The sequence below is a fragment of the Amphiprion ocellaris genome, chromosome 3, assembly GCF_022539595.1.
Source record: "Amphiprion ocellaris isolate individual 3 ecotype Okinawa chromosome 3, ASM2253959v1, whole genome shotgun sequence".
Lineage (NCBI taxonomy): Eukaryota > Metazoa > Chordata > Actinopteri > Pomacentridae > Amphiprion > Amphiprion ocellaris.
This window is the reverse complement of record NC_072768.1, coordinates 5,988,006-6,012,855: the sequence shown is the minus strand read 5'-3', so window position 1 is coordinate 6,012,855 and position 24,850 is coordinate 5,988,006. Positions and strand designations below refer to the sequence as shown.

Sequence of the window (24,850 nt, the reverse complement as noted above, 5' to 3'; positions counted from 1 at the left end):
GTGTCACCATAATGAGTTAAGCATAAAACACTGGAGCTCGCTTTTCATTCACGAGCAGTGACGTCGTCCTTTTGAGTGGAGAGAGGGGAGTTTTTGGGAGACCACTGCAAGTGGAACTCCTTGCGAGGCTGGGCTGTAACCTGAAGCCATGGAGAAGTGAGAGAGAGAGAGAGAGAGAAGCTGAGGGAGAAGGAAAAGAGAGAGAGGGAGAGAGAGAGAGAGAAATGGAGGGAGGGGGAGGGCAGGAATTGAAGGGCCGAGAGAAGGTGATGTCAGCTGAGTTCAGAAAGTAAACAGAGTTCCAGACTGCAGCATGCTGTCTGCGGGACGGAGACTGCAGCTGGGGCAAACCCATGGGGGAACCCGCACAATCCTCTGGACCAGCACCTTTATCTCTGGGAAGGAGGGCTGGCTCCTCTTCATCTCCCTCTTTATTGTCATCTCCTTACCCCAAGGGACAGCGTGGCCCTACGGTAAGACAACAGCACTGACTTTACCTTTACTGCTCTTCCTTTTCTCTCTCTTCACAATCTCTATGTTTGGCACAACGTCTTGTTGGCTCTTTGTTCTCAAAAAGCCGGCATCAGCACTCTCCCCATCCCTTCTTCCCTTCTATCCTTTCAGAGCGCAAAAGCACTCAGCAACACTTGTAAAAAGAAGCCTCACAGAGAGACACACAGTGATGTAAAATCCTTTTTTTTTTTTTTTTTTTTTTTACAGACACAGCAAAGAAAAACACCACTGACAAGTGTGTGCAATCATTGCCTTTACAACTCTTGTTATGAGAAACAGAGTGAGGGATTGTCCTGTGTGTGTTTTGTTTATGGTCCCATTTAAAAGGGTCTCTATGCTCTTCATATATTTTCTGACTCTCTATGATTGTTTTTTGGGGGAATAAACTGTGAGATAGCTGGACGTTGCCACACATTCCTTGAGGTGAACTGAGGCAGTTGCAGTCCTAATAGGGCTGTTGAATCTTGGCACGCATCCCCTTTTGTGCAAGAGGCTCTCTATAAATGCTAAAGTGTGTTGTGAGTGAATTCTTCCTCAGATAAAGTTTGACTCTGCGTGTTTACACTCGATGACCACTTGAACTGCTGCAGGAAGACATGAGTCATGTTTGAGTCAAGCATGCTGGCTGTGGTAATGTGTATACCATACACCGTCTCCAAGACTCCTAACCGAACCTCTGCCCTCTGTCTGATTCTGCTTTGCACGCTTCCCGTGCATTATAATAATACCTTCAATCTGTAACATCAGTCAATGTGGCAGACGACTGGGCAGAGCACAGCTGTGTTCAGCTGCAGTGATTAAGAGGCTTTCCTCTGGCAGATTTGCCTACTTGTGTTGCTGTCAGCTGAGTCACTCTCAGCGCGGCTTGTTTCATAATCGTGTATAATCAGCTGGTGATAGATGTCTTGTATTGAGCAACCTAAAATAGTTTCTTTTTCTAAAGAGATGTTTACATGCAAATCCCTGCTTGATAGATTCTTTACGCATGCATGAGCGCGTGTGCCTGTGTTTATTTCCACTTGTGCATGTTTTGGTGACCCCACAGAGGCTTTTTTAAACTGTGTAAGGCTCCTTGTTTAGGATCTTCCACCCACCTGACTCCTGCTCTTTTGACACACTCGCTTCACGGTGTGTTTAGCTAAAGCCCACTGGGAGCTTTTTAGTGCTTCTGGTTAGTGGGCAGCAGGAGACAGGGGCTGAGGCTGGCAGATGTAAAAGTGATATTAGCAAGGAGAGTGGAAAATCTTGGCACAGGTTTAGTTACATGAAGAAAAACATGGCTTCTGGTTTTGGAAAAATAGAGTGCAATGTCTGATCCAAGTTTAGGAGCTAAATGGTGAAAACAAATGTCCTCATCACAGATCCAGTTTGACCTACAAATTGGCATATGTACATTCCATTGCACCACAGTGGATGATAGAGTGATAGGGTATTTCACTGGGTTTGTAGTTTCCAATCTGAGGGAGGCTTATTTAAAGCAGTCTACAGGATAACCAGTGGGATCAGTGCATTGGGATCTGAATGTGTTCGGATACTACAATGACCACAGAGCTCCTGTGGGAGTTTCCCAGTTCCGTGATAGCTAAATCACCCCAACCTCAAAATACCAGACAGCTGTTGTGGGCAGCGGGCGAAAGGAGTTATACACTTACACATACAATACATACACAGCACATGCACTCACAGTTGCTGTAAAAACAAACTATTTTTCCATGATACATCAGCATGAAATCAGCTCCATTTCGTCATGAGGAAACTATTTATTTAGCGCGTAAATTCTGTGTACTCGACATTTGCTTCAGAGAACTTTGTCTGACACAAATTCTCACTTAATCGCGGTAGGGAAGAACTAGGGAAGAAGTTGTGGCCATGATTGTGCAAAGTTGCATGTTCAAATAAACACAATTGGCTTTGCTCGATTTCACAAGGGACAAGTGAGAAAATAAGTCATTTGTCATGTGGATGAATTGAATGTTGGAGAAGTTGTTTGACATTTAGGAAAACATTGTTTTCTTGCAGAGGTTTGGATGGGTTTTTAAAGTGAAATTACTGACAGTAGCTGATTAGCGTAGCATAGCACAAATGCTGCTTGCTCTCCTCAAGGGAAGCAAAATTCACCTACCTGCACCTCGAAAAACTAATGAGCATGTTACATTTATTTGTGTATTAAATGCTGAAGTGTGGTTCGGACTGTGTTTTCGCTGCTGATGGTGGCTGACAGTACATTTATATAAACTGTACAAGTCATAAGAGTCATATCATTTTACTCGTATAACCCTTGCCACGTTCAAAATATCGAGCAGGTTCTTGCCAAAATCATAAACTATTCTTTTAGGCAATACCTCAGTCAAACCTGCGCAGCAAAGATACACCACTTGTTATAGAATGACAGAGACACAACATCATGTAGTGGTTTGGCTCAGCATGTGTAACTGATCTTGAAGTTCTCTGTTCAGCTTTGTTTGGTGTTAAAAATAACCACTATAATAGCAGAGTGGAGCAAATCAAGACTCAAGCTGATAAGATCGGGTTTCTGAGCAGTAAGCAAGAAAAAGATAAACTAGACAATAAGTGGCTTAAATGTCCCAAATCACATTGTGCCCAGCTACATTTCTGATAACGCTTTGGATATCAAATTAGAGCTTAATGCACACATTATCTGGGATTCTGATGGCAGCACTTGCTTGTTAATGTGGACTGGGGCAGAAGTACATGCTTGTGAAATCACAACAAATTAAAAAAAGGCATTTGCTGACCTTGGGGTTTTATTCTCGGTTCAGAGGAGGAGGTTGCTTCCAGAAAATAACAGCCCAGTTTTGGAGCAGATGTGGCCTCTTGAGCCACTTAAAAGGTCAAATTCAGCAGATGCAGCACATTCTAAACATGGTTTATCTATCAGCAGCGCTTGTTTTTCACGACTTTATATTTGTATGAATAAATTTTTTTAACATAAAAATTTGAACAGAACAATACCTTCAAAGTTTTATATTTGTTCTTGGCAGAAGTTTGATTCAGCTGTCCTGCAGGTTAGTGGGCTAGCAGCACAGTAATGTCAAATACAAGGTCACAGGACTGACGTGGCTTTTTGCCCCTGGCAATGATGTCAGTCTCTGAATCCACATCAAAGGAAACAGGCTACTTAAAAACGTGGGCCTATAAAGCTTCCGATAGGGTGGCAGTGCAAAGATTTCCACCAGGCGACAGGGTGTATCTTGCGATGATTTCCATGGCTTTGTGACATACATGTTGCAGGGTGCATTTAGGAATTGAACATCTGGAATGGAAAAAGCAGATATTACTTACCTAGGATGAGAACAGCCTAACAACCCACACAAAAATCTACACTCTTAGCTACAACGCTGAGAAATAAGGGGGTAAAAAAAAAACACATTTGTGATCTGCTGTTAAATTGTGTTTCTTTGGCTTGGTGCCAGCTTTTTTTTTCTTCACACACTCATACACACACTATTAGGTATGTTTGCACAGGGGAAAGATGTAGACATCATCAGACATACCAAAACACATAAATATCAGATGGAAATGGTGCTAGACAGCCATGAGGCACGGGAGAGAAGCAAACTTTGTTATCAGATGAATTTCTTTCCAGTTACAGTGCCTCTCTGACAACTGTCAACACTTCTAGTTTGTGATTAAATACATGTTAGCCAGAGGCACATTGCTCAACCACAGTCTTGGGTTAAATTATAGGGGTCTTTGCATGTTATTGCATTTTTTTCATGTCTTTTTTTTGTCAGCCTCAATATTTGCATAGTACACTTAAATAGGGCATTGTGTTGAAAAGAAGAAATGATTTCATTTTCATGTTCAAACACAAGCACATAGATCTTTGTACATGTACGCTTCCACACCTGCTTAGACCTTCTTACATTGATGTAAAAAATCCACATGACATTGTTACTGTTGAGTCTGTATTACCTGCAGGTGTTCACTTGGATGCTTCACAGATAGATTTTTACAAGGCAGTAAGCTCACTGGTGAAATGAGTAAATTCAAAATCGCCGGAGTGCAATCCAAAGCACAGTTATGTCAAAATCACCTTCAGTAAACACTTATTAAGAAAAGTAAGGAGGGAGGATAGCTATCCAGAAATATACAGATGCATTCCAGCATGTGTCCAGGTCTGGGGGAGAAACCTTGGAGTCATGCTGCAGAGAAAATCAGAGCCGCCTTATCAACAGAGCTGGAGGTCAGCAAACTGAATCCGTTCACAGTGCATAAACACAGAAAACACTGCTGCCTGGGTTTATTTACCTCCAGTAGGGGCATTAACAAAACAGCTGATGGAAATCTGGAAACTAATCCTATAATAAAGGCATATACTTTGATGTCACTGGACTGTCAGAGGAGAGGCAAAGGAAGAATTTACAGCCTTGCTTAAACAAATTTTAAAAAATCTATACTGTTCTCTTTAATTTCACTACAAATTAGGGTTTTCCAGTATATGTGTACTAAGGGTAGATATAACCAGGATTGCATTTCTATATCGATGGAGAAGACACATTGCAGTGATCCGTGTAATGACATTGCCAGTCCAACTCATAGAGTCTTTTGACCCCTTTTGTGTTTCTGCCTCATAAATCAGGTTTCACAGACTCTCTGGCCAGCATCTTTAGTGAGGAAGTAGAAAAGCTTTCCCTTAAGAGGCGCTGATGGTGTCGGGACCTCTTAATCCCTGCGTGGCAGCCATCACACCTTTTAAGCAGTTTTCATCTTGGAGTGTTAGTCGTTGCAGGGCACCTAATGGCAGCGGTTAAAAGACTGAATTGTTCTGGCGAATAAAACACAGATGCTTTAGTGCATGTGGGTGTATGTGGGTGAAAGCAGACCAGACTACTTTAAGCAAACAATTACCAGCCTTAATACATAACTTATTCCCAAGCATGCAGTTTTATTGTTTTGTTATTATTATTATTATTATTATTATTATTATTATTATTATTATTATTATTATTATTATTATTATTATTATTATTATTATTATTATTAGCTATATCTGCTATATCTTAAGAGGACAGAGCTAGTGTGGTGGGGACCATCCAAAGCAGGTCATCACTTCACCACAAGGCTAATATAAAGACACAGACAACCATAGATTTACATTTATAGCCAACTTAGAATCCCAAATTAATCCATCTATCTGTCCGTCCGTCCGTCCATCCATCCAGAATAACCAGTTAATCTTCCATGCATGTCTTTGGGTTTTATCCAGAAGGAAGCTGGAGCATGTGGAGAGAAACCCAGCACTCATTATTAGCATTATTATTGAAAATGAAAGAAGAAAAATATCTGGGGCTGAAGTCCACTCCTCATCTCTGCTTGAGGCTAACAGCACCAGGCTATGTTAGCTGCTCTAGCATCATATGCCCCAATCTCTAATCAAACTCTCAGCAATCAATAGTGATACTGCTGGCAATTTTGCCAAAAAAAAGACTACATGGAATTAAAAAGATGTCACCTCGACTTCTGTCTGAGCTAAGTCGTTTTTGTGCTCGTAAAAACATTGACTTGACTTTCTTGTGTCTTTTGAATTGGTTGTATATTGAAGAGAATAACAATTTTGTGTAAGATTCAAATAAACCATGTTCTTACTTGCTGTGCCACTGCCATAATGTGTATTTAATAATGTGCATAATCCCACTCTTTACAACAACTCTATTTTTCTCCACACAGATGTCTCTGAACATGTAGGCCATTGTCATGCTGTGGATGTTTGTGGTCCTCACACTTGGTTTAACAAAATCCACAAAAATGACAATATGAACATCAACTATGAGCTTCTCTCTCTTTTTTTGTCTTGGGCTGATGGACTGAGCTAAAAAAAATAAATAATCCATGACCGCCAGCTTTGATTCAAAAACAAAGTTGAAGGACTGTAAGTTTACTTTCATTTCTACCACAAGCAGCTTTGACTGGTGTTTAGTGTGACAGCATGAGCATTGTGTGAGGAACTGGTGTAGCTTTACGAGCCCAGTAGTCCAACAGATTTTGACTGACGCTATCTCGGTCCTGAGATCTAGCACAGTCGTGCCTCCAGGTTTGCTGTACATGCTTTCACAGTTGCTTCACAAATCCAGCTGAGCCCATGACTCTAGAGACAGACAAGAATCATCAAACAGCGAAAATACGGCAAAAGCTCAGTGAAACACAAACTCTGTCCTTAAAAAACCTCCATTAAGACTGACCCAGTGGCATTGCACAAATTTGTGTTTGATTAATGTCAGCATGTATGCCATACCTCTTCTAGGAGAAACAGCTGAACAGAAGGCCAGACTGTAGCTGGACGTAGACACAATTTATGATATCATTAATGCGGAAGGGCAGCAGGGACAGCTTATAGCATTCCAAGACATCTGTGCTTCTCCTCTCTGTTTGACCGTCAACCACTAACAGATTAATCACTTGTAGTTGTTGCTCTTGTATCAGTGCATTTGTCTGTGTCTGTGCACTAAAGGCTCACTTTTACAAAACTTCTATAAACCACAGATAGACTTATTGTGCAACTGCAGCTTCACAAATTAAGACATCTATCACAGAGGCACTAAATAATTATGATTGCACAGCTAAGAGGAGGTACAGAACATCGCAGGGATGTTGTGCCAATTCTAAAGTGCAGATTCTGTTAGTTCTCTGTCCACATCTGCAACAAGAGAATTTCCACTTGTCTGTTTTAGCTTTAAAATCCACTGTTATGTAATCGCAGCCACTGAGGCTCAAAGGTCTTTGAATCACTGGTTTCCAGTCCAATTAAACATCATATTTGTCAGGTAAAAACAAAGAAGAAGACCATTGTTTACATTTGGTTCATAAAGCCCTTTCTGATTAAGGATGTGATTCAGTTTTCCGTGACAGTGACTTTACCATTGTGGCATGTTGTGTGACGTAACAACACACACAGAGGAGGTAAACTATTGGGAGTTTTTGTGGTTTCCTTAAAAGGAGCTTGCAACCATATGACAGCGGAAATAACCAAAGAAGCAGCGCAGAGCAGCAGATAAACACTGAACTCACCAGAAATCTTCCACTGTGTTCTTTTCACCGCTGACCAAAACCCGTGTTTGCTCACATTTTCCCTGAAGGCCAACCATTACGTTAGACATACTTTGACTCATCTTCATGTCTGTTTTGTCCATGAAATGATGCTTACATAAAGAATTTTGTTTCGTGCTTTCTTGTTTGAAGGATATTGCTGAGCTGCTGACCCTGACATGTCATCTTCTTTAGATTACAGGTACTTGTACAACCACTGTCCAGGTCCAGAGTGGAACGTGATGTGCAGAGGCTGCTGCGAGTATGACGTGATTCGCTGTAAGTGCCCCATCCAGGGGACTCAGGTGGGCTACGCTGTGCCCTGCTGCCGCAATGCCATCAATGAGTGCGACCCCTGCATTATACATCCAGGTACAACGTCCATTTAAATGCATTTAATGAGATCTTGCAGTGTTCCCTTGCTACAACATTGAGAATTGTCTTTATAAAGTCTGTTGAGTCATCCTACAAGCACTGGGTTCATCTTGAATATCTGCCATGATGTTTGTCTATCAACTGCACAGCTGCTTGCATTGCAGCATGGCAAACAGTGTGACAGACAGACTGAAAATAGCTTCCTGTATTTGTGTCCATTCTAATTTGCTTCACATTAGCTCCCTCTCTTGACTTGCTGGCAGAATCCTCTTGAATTGGCAGGGCGCAGGAGTGAATGATCACACTTGGAACCTTAACTTGTGAATGAAATGGGAGTAAATCTGAGCGTATTTACACTCAGAGATGAGCACATTATTGTCTGTATCAGAAGCCATGTATGTCTCTAAACACATATGCTGCAGCCCGCACTTCCAAACTCTTTTTCCTACATGCCATTCACCTATAGAAGAATGTTGTGTTTTCCTCACAGCTTGAATGTGCTCATGCTTTCCTTTATGGGGGGAAAAAACAGCTGTTCGGAATTAAATGGATACCTGTGCATCACGTTTTACTGTTAAACGGTAAAAAAAAGTAGTCCAACCTCTGTGTACAATCATAAATCTCCATGTCTACATCCCTAGCCAGTTTGTTGTTAAAATCCATACCTGTCCTCAATTCACAATGTTGCATTTCACCTCCCTACAGACGTTGAAGCCTCTTAAGTGAAAATCCACCCTCCCAGCATGTCATTTCAACGGGTCTTCTCCACATTTCTATGTCAAGAAGCAGCTATATGTTTTCCTGCTTTATTGTAGTGAAACATGATCTTAATTAGTTTTGCAGAGTTGATGCAAAGGAAGCATTTTGAGACTGGTCTCATAGCTCCGACTTTTCAGATAAAATGTTCCCTATTCTTATAAACAATATAAACTCCTTTGAGAGATGTAATGTAAATTCTTTGAAGCCTTTATATTCTGGCCTGTCTGTGGGACTCCTGCTTTACTTGGTTTCGGACTGTTTCTTTCAGGTTGCAGTATATTTGAGAACTGTAAGCGCTGTAACAACGGGACATGGGGCCCCAGGGATGACTTCTTCATTAGTGGCCAGTACTGCGCCGAGTGTCGGCCTGGCTGGTCTGGCGGAGACTGCATGAGTAAGTCTTTTCATTCTGCCAATTAGCAGTTCCTACATGGATTCACTCTAAATGTTTTTTTTTCCTATGGGGGAAATGCATACCTTGTACTATATGTTCTTTCCTTTCCCTCTAATTTATCTTCATCTGGGACCACTGTGCCAACTTGGAAGGCTGCCATGTGCCCAAGAGGTTTTCCATGAGGAGCTGAATGACAAGTCGGAGTCAACAATTAAGAATCCCATAAAACAATTTATTACGTAACATTTGGACACTGACACTGGCTTTTAAATGCAAATATTCCACCAAGGGGCATAACAAGCATACGTTTAATTAGAAGTAGAAACCTGGAAAGGCTGCCTTTGTTGCCCCTGTGTGTTTTGTGTTTGTGCTTCTTTATGTTGCTGTGCAAAACGGGGGCTTCTACAGACGCTTTAAAAACCGGAATGCAATTATTGCTGGTTTGAATGGTAACCAAAACAGCTCTATGTGTACCCTCCAAATAATAATTAAGCTGTAGCTGAAAGAACAAACCCAGTTTGAACTTTCTTAAATGGAATTTCTGTGTGTTTCAGAGTGTGGGGGAGTGATCCGCAAACGGCAGGGCCACTTGGTGCTGGAGAGCTACCCCAACAACGCTAGGTGTGAGTGGACAATACAGGTGGACAGGCCATTTACCATAGAACTCAGGTAGGATCCTAAGCACTCTTCTTTTGTAGTTTTGTAAGGATCATCTTGTCATGATCCCTGTTCCAGCCCCGGTTTCTCTCCTGTTCTCTCTGTATCTGTCTATCTGTTTTGACCTGTCTCTTTTTGGCTTCCTCTGTCTATCTGTCACCTCTCCCTCATGTCTCTCTCTCTCCCTGTCTCTCTCCCTCCTGCTCTCCCTGTTTCACCTGCCTGCATTCTGCTACCTGCTGATTACTGCAATGAGTGTCAGCTGCAGTAATTAGCTCACTCCGGACACCTGTTCACAATCACCTCCTGCAGTATTAAGCTCAGCTCATTCAGTTACACCTTGCCGGATCATGAAGACTCATGTTTCTACGTAGACTCTGTTCCCTAAATGCACTCCGCTTCCCCCCTCCTGGATTTCCCTACTTGGGCTCTGTTTGTTGCCTGGATTTCTCCCAGTTCTTGTTTTTGCTTCATGTCTGCCTCAATAATATTTGGACTGTCTTTTTCCCCAAGCCTGCCTCCCCAATCTTGTGAGTACCCCTTCTGGTTAGTTTAGTTGGTTCTGTGTTAGTTTTGTAGATTTCCTCCCTTTTGTTTATTGTGAACTTTTTGTAGAGAGTTGATTGTGGTTTCCCCCTCAGTCCAGTTTCCCTTTTTGTGTTGTGACTCTTGTTTAGTTTAAATAAAGCCCTTCCCAATATTCCTCCTGTCTCCCCGCTTCTGTGTCTGCACCTGGGTTCTCTGATTCCCCCCCACCCCCAACACATCTTTTACCTTCTGAGTCATCAGAGCAAATTGTTATTAATTCATTTGCCTCATTCAGAGCGTCATGCTGCAATTTTAAAAATACCTTCAAGTCTACAACATGCCGGTGGTTCTTTGAAGCTGCACTTAAGTACAGTAGTGTTTTCAGCTAGTACACTGACATGCTCAAAGTGATATTTACAATAGTCACGATCCTAGTTTAGGTAGCTAAGGCTCATAAAAATGCCATTTTTTTCAGGTATTCCATCACTGCACACTGAAATAAGAGATCATAAGGTGTGTGGAAACTTTCAGGGCAATCCATTCAATAGGTGTTGATATATTTCAGTCCTGACCAAATTGTTGGACTGACCAACCTGCACACAGACCGACATTCCTGCTCCTAGAGTCACTCTTACAGCTACCATGGCTAAAAATTACATTTAAAGACTTTTGTATATTCAGAAACAGTGACCTACTTATCCTAAAAAATCCTCAGACTCCACTTTCGACAGATTTCATTTGAAGTACTAAACTGAAAAACTCTCATAAAACCATGGAAACGCCCATAAAGTTGCACACCAGCCAGCAAGTGAACAAAGAATAGTTGATTGGAATATAACAACCACAGTTCACAAATAAAGCTGTGAGGTTTGTAGACTAATGAATATAGAAAAACCTTTGAGTCAATAAAGTTGGCGTTATGGCTGTTTCATTGGGCTCTGAAATCTCAGTTGTTGGGATCTTCGTTGTCCATCTGTAATAGTTATTAACCACTGGCCTGCTTCAGTCAAATTTCCACTCAGTTCAGATATTTCTGCAAGATGTATGTCATAGACTGATGGCAAGTTTACAGCAGAGTTTGGAAACCATAACGGTCCATTTTTTTCAGAGAAGTTATTACTTTTCTGTCCGTGATAACTTTCTCTTTCTGTCATTTTCTCCATTATGGCATTTTTACAGGGTTTTAGCAGAACAAAAGCTCCACACAGCTAGATCCAGGTTGACCATGTAGTCTATACAGTCCTGGTCTGTTGTGTGAGGAAAAGATATTTAGTGCTTGCAAGCATGTTTTCCTCCTCCTCATTAAACTTTACAACCATGATGAATGTGATATACATTTGCTGCAAGGCCAAATCATTCTGTGAGGCCAAATGCTAAGAAAGGAAACACCAATGTCACGTTTGAATATGATCCATTCGTAACATAAATTCAACAAAACTCTGATGTAAAAAACACTATTATGAGATAAACTAACAAGAACCTGTACTTTTGTGCCCGACTGATTTGGAGATTTACTGGCAATGCTTTCCTTTAACTATAGTGGCTTGCAGTACTATCACATCACCGGCAACTGAATTACAACTGGCATTAATTCTTATGAGATGCTGCAGGCTAACATTTAGCATCACCGTATAGCTCATTAGTCTAAGATTCCCTGGCCCAAAGGGGTGTGATAAAGGATAGAATTAAAGGATTTGGAGCATGCCAGTGTCTTGTATGAAGTTCATCAGTGCTCCATGTCCGTTCCAGTGTTATGCCAAGGAGATTACATCGGGAATCACTAAAACCCGGAATGGTTCCTTTGTGTTTTCTCTAATCCAGCTGGCAGGCCTCTCAAAGTCGCACTCTGATTGAACCAAACAGCTTGTGAACTGAAAGTGGATATAAAGTTGTCACCGTTGTAGTCATTTAAAGTCGCATGTAAATCCAAAGGAAATCCTTGAACAGCACCCAGAAGATGTCTGGGAATTTGACAATAATTTAACTCTCTAAAACCCACTGTTGCAGAAATACATCAGTTTTATTTTTTTTAATTGTGTATATATGTGTGTGTGTGTGTGTGTGTGTGTGTGTGTGTGTGTGTGTGTGTGTGTATATATATGTGTGTATATATATATATATATTTTTTTTTGGGGGGGGGGGCGTTTATTTTATTGATTTTTTTTTTCCCCTTTTTTTCTGTATTTGTGTATTTGGGTCTTACAGGGTTAAGTAGAATTTTTGCACCAGTAGTCACCAGATGTTCTGTTTGTTTTGGAAATAATATTGTGCAGTCACGTTTATTCAGCATTCATAGATGTATTTCAAAAACATTTAATAGCTTAAATAACTAGATGCTTATTTAGACTGGAATGTGTAATTCTGTTTATTAACAGTACTCACTGCCAATTCTAATGATATAATGGCATCTATATGTGCACTTCTGCTGTTTAATGGGCACGTAATGACTCTTAATGATAAACAATCCAGTAAATAGGGTGGAAAAAATTCTTAAGAAGTTCCCAAAGCTTCCCCACACCACAAAGCCAGTGATAGTTATCTGTTTTTGGTTTCTGTTTTGCTGCCAAGTGTCAACAGCGATTCTCCTTTATCTCAGTTCACAGTATTGCTTCTTAGCTTGTATAATGTAGGTGCAAAGTTGTTACGCACAGTAATAATGTGGTCTCGCTTTCTTATACCTGTCTTTGTCGTGGTCTCTGGTAACCCTTTTACATTAATCTTTACTGCTGTGAGCAATCTTTTCATTAAGATGTGTTGCACGTAAAAACAAAACGTGAAAAAAACACAACTTTTAAGAGCAGTACGGCACGTAAAAGGGGGGCAAATCACCCTCAACAGCTGTTAATGTGCTCAGTGGCTATCATTACTGTACATTACTTACATGCTGGCAGGAGATTTTAAAGGCTCACTACAGTGATGCCAGCTGGTGCAGCACTGCCAGGGAACACATGAGCCAGGAAAAACACACAACTACCTGAAATAACCACAACAAAAACCTGCTACATCAAAAAAAGAAACCAAAAGAAAACTGTTGTTTTGCTTCAAATTATTATCACAGACATAAAATGCTCGAAAATGACCAGAAAAAAAGTATTTCCAGTGCTGAAATATGCCTTTTTGTGGAATTTTATTTTAAAACATTGATTTTAGAAAGATATTTGTAACACTTTTCTTGCGTTTACAGGTTCATGATGCTGAGTCTGGAGTTTCACCACTCTTGCCATTACGACTACGTGGAGGTCCGCGATGGAGACAGCATCAGGTCCCGTGTTATCGCTAGATTCTGCGGGAACAACAGACCTGCCCCAGTTCAAAGCTCTGGCAACAGTTTGCACATTCTCTTTGTGTCTGATGGTTACAAGAATTTTGATGGATTTTTCGCCACTTTCCAGGAGAACTCAGGCATGTAATTTAACAAGAAAAACAATACAATTCTACTACTACTGCTGCTAATAACTGTAATTTACTCTGAATGTACCTGATACACCCCCCGATCTTCAACAGAATTATGTACGCTTAAACCTGAACCGAGTCCTAATTCCATAATGGTGAACTGTACTTGTCTCATATCCAGTAAATAAAAACTTTTGTAAAGTCACAGTGAACAAAGGGGCTCTTTGGAGTCATAGGCCACAACAAATGCAAACACGAAAGGAGTTTCCATGGCACTCAGGCTCCAGCGCATAATAAAAAGCCTTTAATAGTGCATGACTGGTACCTACACGTTTCGGCAAAGGCCCTTCTTCAGGTTGTTGAGCCCTTTGAGAAGCTGAAATGTCCTCACTTTCCAGAAATGTCCTCATTTTCTAGAAGTCAACGGCAGACACGCATAAGTGCACATAAGTTACTGGTTGCTTCGCCAAATCTAGTAAAAGCAAACAGAGGCTTTCTGTGTTTAAATACCCATACAAATTTGGAAAAGAAAACAAATGTGGCATTTAAAGAGCTCTGGCTTTGAATGTGAATCCCTTGATGTCATCTGATGTGTGCAGCAATGATGTTTAACACACTTACAGTACTTAAAATACTGCTGATATAGTATGTGTATCTATTGTACACTAATGTCCTACACTATATGTTTACAGCTTGCAGCTCCTCCCCTTGTCTGCATGATGGGACTTGCATCCTGGACAGTTCGTACACTTACCACTGTGCCTGTCTGGCTGGCTACACAGGCAAGCGGTGTGAAAATGGTGAGTCTGTAACATAACTGAAGGCTCTACAGTATGATCATGTGCGTAAAAGGCTCATATTTTATGTTTTTGGGAAATACGAAACATGGAAGTAAAAAAGAAAATACATGCAAGTTGTACTCACTGTGAAGAAATAACTAGTCTCTGCAGAATACTTAGTCATAACTTCTAACAGACTGTACTGACACTTACGAAATCCCAGAATCATATTAGCAATAGTCAACTGAATTGAGACACACCTAGTTACAGCAAATTTATCTTGAACTGAGGCAGTCAGTGATTCACTGTCACAAGGGCAAGGTCTGTGGTCTGGACTGAGTTCAGGCCAGCTGCCTTCCCCAGCCATTGTAAACTGCATCTGTGGTTCTCAAGAAATATAAATTAAGTTTTAATAGAGGTCTTGCAAAAACCAAATGACCATCAAACACATATTTTCAAAATTAAGCAGCTGGGAGCCAAAAAATGCATGATTTCATGCTGCGGCAGAAAGATAAATGAGGTGAATGGTCTGAATCTGACTGAGGAAAGAAGGTAAAAGGTGGAGGTAGACAGAAAGAAAAGAAAAAATACTCTATTTAAGAGTTTGGTAATGTCAGGAAGCTATTTTGGTTTCTTAAGATACCCACTGTGTACCACCTTAAATCTGTGTGGCCCCTTCTTCATGTGGGGTGCTGCTTCCTTTGTAGAATGTGGTTCAAGTCACTTTGCCCTACAAAGTCTTTTATTTATGGATGTCTAGACCCTAAGTTGTGTTTTTGCACCCGATACACCTCCCTTAAGATCCTGCAAAAACAGGCTTCCTGCACGTACTTTATTCTTGTGTTGTTGTTTTTCAGGGTTGAATTCAAGTCTATAAAAATAATGGTGAAACAATTCTACTTCTATAACAAGACCCAGCTTTTCCAATGGAGGAGACATTCCAAAAAAAAAAAAAAAAAAGAGAAGGCAATAGTTTCATTCCACACAGAGTCACATTCATCTGTATTCTCAGGAGTATCCCTCAGCTGTTAATGCTGTAATGGAAGTGAGCTGGAATGACGCTAATGTCTCACATTTTGTAGAGGAAATGTAATCTACATTTCTGCCCCAGAGTCAGATGGGGAATTTTAAATATGAACCTGACATCAGCCATATTTTATGCCTCTAATAATCAGCCTGTCAGCTGTCGTGAGCCGAAGCTAAAACTCATTCTGCATATGAGAGAATGTGACACATTATCATAGAAACTCATGATGGGAAATACATTCGCTCCCTTTTCTCTCCTCTGTCTGCAACAGTTTAATCTTTTCTGGAGTCTAATCTGTTTTGGAGTGCAGTGCCCAACGTACTTTCCAAAGCATTAACGAAAGGAATGATGATTTACTTGCAGAATGCGCCTTTCTGTATATTAGCATTCCACCCTAATGACTCCACGTTGATTTCATTACATCTGTTGACACAATCTGACATGAAAGCTCCATCATTTGGCAACGAAGCAACGATGCCCGTAGCACCTCGGGTGCTTCGTCTCTTCAATACATATTCAGTGGAGGTCAGCTGCAGTTTACTTTTCCACTTTTGGTTGGCCAACAGCATTTTACATCCCCTAAAAGACCCAAGGATGGAAATGCCCCGAGACAAAAACGCCCAGATTATAGGGTGGGTTCCTGGGTTTTGAGCTATAAAACCACAGACAGTGCATTTCATGGATGTGATCCCACTTAAAGTCAACAACACAGAAAATCTCCGGAGGGATCATCTCACACAAAGTGTTGTAATGGCATGATAACTGTAGTGATAACATGTGTGTTTTATTAACCCAGATGTGGGTAGTGAAGGCCTTTATCACAACATTTGTGTGCACATTTTCAGTTTGCTTCTAATAAAGAAAAGCAAACTATATAATGCAAGTTTTACTTTGCAGTAGGTTGGTACATAACAGAGTTAGACAGCATTCCACAAACACAAAACAAATCTGTACTACCCCACTTCGTAAAATCATCTTTTACAACACTGGAAAATTGAACAGTTTGACCAAAGCTCTTTTATTATGTCTATTTCTCCCTCATTTACAAGCCTTGTGTTAGAGCCTTGCTGTGAACTGTTCGCACTTTACCATGATGGGTGAAATTATTCATTAACGAGCTTCTAAGGGAGCAGACTATGCTTTTAAATCCTCTGGTCCTTTGTGAATTGAGGGTAGTGAGTCATTCCAGGCTTCAATTTGTGGACTACCTGTCTGACCTGCAAATACCAGATGGCAATTAACTCGCTGAAGATCTATCTGTGTGGTCTTTAACAGCGTGGAGATGCAATGAACCAATTTTTGAGGTATGCTAGAGATGCCTTCTAAATCCTCTATGCATTGTAATTTTGTTCTGATGATCTGCCTTTTAGTTAAGTACAAGCAGGAGTAAAAAATTCCAACATGTATCCATAAATATACTATGCCTGCCTGTATTTTTGTTCAGTGGTGGGATGCCGGAGGCCTCCAGTGCCCACCCATGGGTCTACAGAGGGTCTGTTCCACCATTCTGGTGCACGCATCACTTTCCGTTGCGACCCTGGTTTCGAGCTGCGGGGGTTTCGTACTGCCATCTGCCTGAGTGATGGCACCTGGAGTGCGCCTGCCCCGGAGTGTGGTGAGATAATAATCTGAATAGTGTTTTTCACCCAAATAATTACACTTTTGGATCTGAAAAGGTCACATGTGTGCAATTTGCTTGTCTCTCTATGCCATGCATACTGCTCCAGAGATGGAGCGGATCATGATAAAATGCCGATTTGCAGCTTCTAAAGCCTGAGTTTCTTTCCTGTTTTTAGTGCCAGTGGAAAGAGTCTGTGCTCTGCCACCGAAGCCAACACATGGGGACCACTTCTTGGTTTATGGACCCAATGATGTCCTGATTGCTCTGCAGTACCTGTGTCACCAACCCTATGAACTCAGTGGAAGCTCCCAGAGAACCTGCCTTCCCAACAACACCTGGAGCGGGACTCCTCCTACTTGCACTAAAGGTCAGAGAAAAAGTCTTAAATAATGGAGATTAGACATAAAATGCATGAGTCACTGCAAATGGTTCAATTTGCTTTTGTTGGATAACAGCTCAAAGAAAATGAGTCAGTGCTTAAAGCACTCATTCAGCATACTGAGCCAATTTTAAACCGAGCAAATTCCAATCGGCTGCTACGAGATAATTCAGTAATGATCTTTTTTATGTTTTTTTTTCTCTCCACAGTGAATAACACTCTTACTGAAGCAGAGAAGGACAAAGACAAAGTTAAAGAGACAGAAAAAGGCAAGGAAATAGATATATACAGTGAAAAGGATATCAGCAAAACTAAAGAGAAAGACCAAGAGAACACAACTGGACTAAAGGAAAGTGTTGCAGGGAAAGATATAAACACCGGGCAGGAGAATACAACAGCAGTCGACAGAGAAGATAAATATACTGGGATGATTCCAGAGAAAACTCTGCCCGAGGGTGGGAATGAAGGAGAGCTAGAGGAAAGAAATACTGGGTCAGAGAAACCTTCTGGAGGCACAGAAGATAAAGTGGATAGTGAAGGCCCAGATAACAGCCTGCACACAGTTGAAGAAAAGAAAGAACCAGACGTACTAAAGCCACCTGAGAAAAAAGAAGACAGTTCAGAAACAAACCTGGAGACAGAGAAGACTGACATCACAGAAATAGTTGTGATAAAAGATAAAGGACAAGAGGAGAAGGAAAGAAAAGAGGAGCAAGTGAACGGGAAAAGAGATCCAGACAAAGTGGGACCTAATGACACCAAGCTGAGGACAGTCATATCTGAGGGAGAAAACACAGTGGAGATATTTGAACTTGGAATGACCAAGACCAACAGCACAGTTACATATGATATCACGGACACACCAAAAGAAAATAACACCATTGGATCTCCAGCGCCGGGGAGGAAAATCATCCCCACCCGAGTCAACGTTACGCAGTACACCATGTACAGGGCAGTCGAGGAAAGTGGGAAACCGAAAGAAAAACCAACAAAAAAGGACGAGAAAGAGAAGCAGCCTGTAGAGAAAACAAAGGAGGAGTTGGAAAGGGAGAGGGAGGAGAAAGAAAAAGAAAAGGAGAGAGAAAAGGAGAAAGAAATCAACCAAAGCGTTTCTGGTAAGAGACTCACTGAGAAAAATATAAATGAACATTATCCCCTTTCTCCTTGTCTTTCATTCTCACTCACTGTCTGCTTCCCTCTTCTAGAAAAAAGCTGCCCTCCTCTGCCTCGCCTCTACCACGGTTACCAGCAGGTGGTGCCAGGGCTGGAGCCTGAAACAGTGGAGTTAAAGTGTAACCACTCTTACGCTCTGAGTGGCGACAGCCGACGTACCTGCCAGCCAGATGGTACATGGAGCGGCAAACAACCTCTTTGTGTCAGAGGTACTGTCATCATTTATTTTATTTTTTGTTGATTAATTATACTAATTTGGTTGTTTGGGGACTTGTAAAAGGTTTACTTTTCTGCAAGAATGTACATGTATATTCTGATTGTTACTGCATTGTGTAAGCGAAGAGGGCACAAGTTTCTTATATAGTTTGCTTTCAGACAGATTGGAGTATTAGCACACAGCGCTGCATGTTCTGCAAGTTATTAAAAAATGTTAATAAACAGTCATGGATTTATCACTTTATACATAGACTGTTAAACTATAAAGATAGATATATAGGCTAGTAAGTAAATGGTTATTAAAAAAAAATGCTATTGCTAAATGTTAGTGAGTAAAGGATTCTGGCACTAAAATAATCCATCAAGCCTGCAGCTATAAATATTAATTAGTTCTTAGTGGATTTTGGCCTGGATGCTCTGCTGCTCTTTGCCAAGAGGTAAATGGTAAAATTGTTCACTGGCCTGATTTTCCTGATGAATTAAAGAACTAGGCAAGTTGTCCTTATTAGTGTTTTTTTCACTGTTGTAAGTAAAAAGAAAAAAAAAGATAAATCATTTCTTTAAAGACAGTTTGGGAAATGTTTTTGGCTGAGTGCTAAATGGCAAGATCAATGCCATTCGTGTGTCTTTATTAATATGAAAGTACAACCAGTAGCTAGTTGACTTACATGCAGTGCAACACAAAGACTGAATAAGGGCAAATCAAATCACTGTTCCAGTTACTCTATTCAAATCAGAGCACACATCAACAGGGCCTTGGTGTATTGTATGTGTTATCAGTGTGTATTCATAATACTGTATATGTGGATTTGCTTGCAGCATGTCGAGAGCCCAAAGTATCAGAGCTGGTTAGACAAAGAGTTCTGCCTCCTCAAACACCACTCAGGTAAGACTTTTAATTCCTTGTATAACACTCATGGCAGTTTGCATTAAATACCTGACATCCACGGGTGCTATATAGAACTGTATAGTTAGCGATGAATTAAAAGTGTTCACTATGAGATCATGCAATGCCTTTTTCAACACTTGCATTAAAAGCATTTACTCAGCTCTTGGCCTTATGACAACTTAGTACACTTGGCTTCTTCTTTTCCCTTCAGAAAGACACCTGTGCACAAGCTCTACTCCTCCTCACTGGGCCGGCAGCTCCAGTCCGATGGCCCCACCAAAAGCCCCCCGCTACTTTCCCAGTTGCCCCAGGGCTTCCACCATCTATACACACATATTGAATATGAGTGTGCATCTGCATTTTACCACCACTCCGGCAGTAGTCGTCGCACTTGCTTGAAGACGGGGAAGTGGAGCGGGCGCCATGTTTCCTGTTCACCAGGTGAGGGCAGCAGAGGACAACAAGTTGGAAGTTGACACATTTTATTGCAGAGATTTATACCCACATATCAGCAATCTTCTGTAGACACAAAATTGCTCTGTGGCCACTCAGACAGGGTGTCTTGATAGCCATTTATCTAATGAAGCAATATTCACGCTATGAGCACATGCAGCAGTATTTTCTAAAAATATAATCAGTGCCTCTAGTTGCTGACTTTGAGCAATACCTTGTCAGCTTCTTCACACATCTCTTAGGCTTTCCTGCCAGCCGTGGGCCTTTCTTTTCTACTCAGTGAAAGTTCCTTGAAAAACTATGTAGAAATGCCATTGGCTGACATGTAGGCTGAGTAATGAAACAGACGCAATGGGAGTTTAAAAGCATCTTTGATTAAAAAGGGATTCCTCCAGGCTGTAATCAAATTCCCAACTTACAACAACTATGTATATTCTTTTGTCAGTTTCAGCAACATCAGCATCATATATGACTGCAGTTAGATTAGAGAATGCTCTTGAAGGTAAATTTAAACATAACAGATGCAACACTGTTGTGCGTACATTAGTTGTTTGCCAAATAAAGAAGATAAAAATGACTTTTTGCAGGATAGATCCATTCATAGCAAGCCTTCTTTCACTGGAACTTAGTGCAATTAATAAATATTTTCTTGTTACCTCAGTGAAAACACAGAAATCTTTGCCAGTTTCCAGTTCATTCACCCATGTCGAGTTATTAGATTTTTTTTAGTTGTCTGAATTTTTGGCCTTTGACTTCAAATAATGAGTCGAATTAATATACAGTTAAGAGTTTAATCGGCTCAATAAATCACACGTTTAAAGAAACAAAACCAGTCTAGTATTGTTACAGGGCTAATACTCTCCTGAGACGCTCCTTTAATGGCTTTAAGAACCTATTCACAATGAAAATGTACTGTTTGTGCTTTAGGATGTGTTAAATCCTTGTTTCTTTACATGATAATGAAAGCAGTGCTAAACATGAGGAAGTTTAGGATGGAATTCAGTGTTTGGCCCTGGAAAATTCTTTTAAAACAATGTAACTGGAAGCTGCCTCACATGTTGTCTTAGGTAGTAACTGGTTTCAACATTTGCAGCTGAACTTGTTCCGTTAACTGAACTAATTTTACATTTCAAAATTCATAAAATGATCCTAAAGTTCAACCTAAGTTTAGTTAACTTGTATTTTTAGTGAAGCAGGCACCCTTATTCTTCGAAGTTAAACAAACTTAAATTGATTTACAGTGTTTTTATTGGTTATATAACATGTTTTTACACTTGCAATGTTTAGAACATTCAGTTAATTAACAATACTGCATATATATCGCAGGTATTTAGGTAAGTAAACCCCTTATGAGAAAGTTATGCACAAGTCTGATGGCATAGCACCACTGGTTTCCTGCGTCTCCTTTCAAACAGAACTGTGCACTTGGAGCCTTTCATCCTCAGGACTATTCACTCAAGGAGAAAGACTTCTCAAGTTCTTTATTACACTCTTTGTATAAGTGGTTTTCTTCTCTATGGGATAGAAGATTTGTAGCAATCACAAAAAAACAACCTGCTTTAATACCAATCTGGAAAAAGTGTTAGTTCTGTGAGCTCTGTTCAACATTAATAATACAAGTCTGGACACTGTCAACAAACACCAGAGCCGTTACATTTTGTTGTAGGATGCAGTGTAAAAATCTCTGTGTCTTAAGTCTCGATATTTATTCTTTAGCAGCTGATAAAGAGGGTGATTATCAAATGAATTTGGTTGAACAGGTATCGTTTTATGTTGATGGATTAGTTGCAAATTGTGTATTTCATGACTTCTTTCTTCACTCGGATGCTCTCAGATTCCACATAGCTGTTTGGCTTTTAACTGTTTTATATGCTGCTCCATTCATGCCACTACTTTGCATTTTCTCAAACAATCTCCAGATAAAATAAAAGCCTTCCGAAGCGTAAGGCAGTTCAAAAGCAGCCCCACGGCTCTAAATGTTGACACAGTCGCAATGTAAATCCAATTTTTCCCGTGTTTTTTCCCCTGCCTTCGCCTTGATTACGGTCTCACCTCTCATCCTGTCACCTCCTCTTTGGAAGTGTGTGGGAAGCATCCAACCTTTGACCCGGAGAGGCCGGAAGAGGCTCACTGGCCTTGGATGGCAGCCATCTACCGCCGCTCCACCAAGGGTACGGAGACCAAGGTGACCAAGGCAGACAGCCAGGCAGAGTCCCTGAAGAAGGACAGTGGAGCAGGAGCTGGCAACTACAATCAAGCTTCCGACTGGCAGCTGGTCTGCAGCGGGGCTCTGGTGAACCAAAGGAGTCTGGTGGTTGCAGCTCACTGTGTGACAGAGCTGGGCAAGGTGTATCCTGTGGATACAGCCACGGTTAAGGTGGTGGTTGGGAAGAGCTATCGCGATGACCACAGAGAAGCTAAAGGTCCTCAACACCTGAGGGTAAACTATTGGAGATCTTCTATCAGATGATACTTTCTGGCTAAACTTGTACAGTAAATCCGTCTTCTTCTCTTTCAGGTGGCTTCCATTGCAGTTCATCCAAACTACGACCCTAATATTCTTGATTCTGACATAGCTGTGATCAAATTACTAGACAAAGCAAGGATTGGAGAAAAAGTCCTGCCAATCTGCTTAACAGAAGACCAGGAAGAAGAAGTTGCCTCTGGTCAGGGGCTTGTGACAGGCTGGTCTCCGCTGCCTGATTCAAATTTAGGTCTCGACGAAAAAGCAAGGGTTGGGCTGGTTCACCTTGCTGACGTGGTTCCATGTGAGCAGCAGTACGCTCGTAACGGCGTGCCAGTCAGCGTTACAGACAATATGCTTTGTGCCAGCCAAAAGCCCGACTACAGCCCATCTAACATATGTCCCTCTGACACTGGGGGAATACTCGTCCTCCCTGCCCTCTCAGAGAACCTCTCCAGCAATAACCAGAAGCCCTCTCTCAGTTTTACACAGGTTCAAGGGGAGAGCAAAGGGCTGTGGAGGCTCCTGGGACTTGTGAGCTTTGGTTATGACAAAGGCGAGTGCAATCCTGACCTCTACACGGTCTACACACGTGTAGCCAACTTCAAAGACTGGATTGAGAGCAATATGAAATGAGAATCTTACCGTCCCTGTTATCTTTGTCTGTGTATTCATTCTGTCTAATCTTTTAATTTTGATATTATGCACTAGGGCATTTTCTTGCTAAATGCAAAAGCAACACTGGACAACACAGTGCTCTAACTGAGGGGGGTGCTAACACATCAGATGTGCTAAGCATCGACCTTTCCACTGAGGACTTCGGTGTTCAGGTCCCACAACCTGAGATTAGACTTGAAAATGACCAGAAAAACCATTGGTGGTTCGGATTGTACTCATCGTTATGTACATATGTTGAATTATTATACAAATTCATACGACTCAAGGGGTGTATATATTGTATTGAAAGGCAAAATATCATGACGTTTTTAATTAAAGAAAATGCTGGTGTGGTAAAGCTTGTGGTTGTGCTTTCCCTGCCGTGTAAAACTCATTATGTATGCATGGGGCCAATATACTCCACTGACTATGTACAGAATTAAACCATTACACTGCGATAATTTCAAGAGAAACACTTTATAATTTGCTCGATGAAGCACACGGTTGGGTTTGTGCCGTGAAACAAATGAATCCAGGTCAGAGCAGCACCATTTTCACAACCATAAACAGCATGTTAGTTACGGTTCAGTTCTCACTACTCTGCTCACATTGAATCAATTACTTCCATTCTGACTTTCCTCCATTGCTCAGGTGAGTTTACATAGATGGAGGACCTGCAGCTGATGTGTGTTGAATTCCGAAAGGGAGCAAAAAAAAAAAAAGAGACATTTTGTGTTATTCTAGGACAATAAAAGAGGTAAAACCTGGCAAATTAGGTAAAGCTGAGTTTCAATATGCAAAACATTGGAGCTTAAGCAAACAATAAGTGATTTAAAGATGTTATTGCAAGCTCCAGGTCCTCTATTACTCAGAAATGAGCTGCGTAGATGGGGGACCTGCAGCTGATGTGTTTTTATTTAATTGGATTACAAAAGGGGATTTAAAAAAGGACATTTTACATTATCCTAGGACATTAAAACAGGTAAAATCTGGTAAATGAGGTAAAGTAATATTTAAAAAACACAAAACATTGGAGCTGGAGAAATAAGTGCTTTAAAGATGTAGCAAGCTCCCGGCAGGAAGCTTGAGCTTGAGATTCTGCTTAAACATTTGAGAGGCTACGTTCTGGAAAATAGGGGACAAGTAAAGCAGAAATAAAAGTGGAAGCTAGCTCTTGCATCTTTAAATTTGCTTTGGTGAAATCTTAAAATGCTGGCATTACAACATTGATCATAACCTCTTGTCACCCTTCCTTGTTCTTCGTCTTCCTATTACTCTTCAAAAAACATCCAAGAACTGATGTCAATAATGCAAGGTCACAACTGGAATGCAAAACAGCTACAATCCCCCCTTTTTTCACCTCACAGGAATGCCACGTATCAAAGACTTTCTGTCTTTCCTTCACCCATTTGCTTAAGTTGAACAACAGCTTAGCATAGTCACATGTTTCCCAGAGGACGGTCCTATCCACTCGGGCTGGGAGACTGTCTGTTCACAGGCCCTAGTTAGCTCACAGGGCATCATCA

The 24,850-nt window shown here is 41.0% G+C and overlaps 1 protein-coding gene across 2 annotated transcripts; it reads left to right on the top strand.

Moving 5' to 3' along the window:
• Positions 1-224: 224 nt before the first annotated feature.
• Positions 225-23,682, top strand: pamr1b (peptidase domain containing associated with muscle regeneration 1b). Of its 2 annotated transcripts, XM_023263228.3 has the most exons (14): positions 225-473; positions 7,756-7,932; positions 8,963-9,088; positions 9,643-9,757; positions 13,458-13,675; positions 14,359-14,466; positions 16,917-17,087; positions 17,269-17,460; positions 17,682-18,587; positions 18,678-18,854; positions 19,681-19,747; positions 19,962-20,191; positions 22,285-22,643; positions 22,722-23,682. In XM_023263228.3, exons 1-14 carry the CDS (start codon positions 314-316, stop codon positions 23,301-23,303), a joined length of 3,588 nt encoding a protein of 1,195 aa, XP_023118996.3. In that variant the 5' UTR covers positions 225-313; the 3' UTR covers positions 23,304-23,682. The 2 variants fall into 2 exon arrangements, with proteins under 2 accessions (XP_023118996.3, XP_023118995.2); XM_023263227.3 differs by lacking the exons at positions 225-473; positions 7,756-7,932; positions 8,963-9,088; positions 9,643-9,757 and adding an exon at positions 10,050-10,275.
• Positions 23,683-24,850: the final 1,168 nt, after the last annotated feature.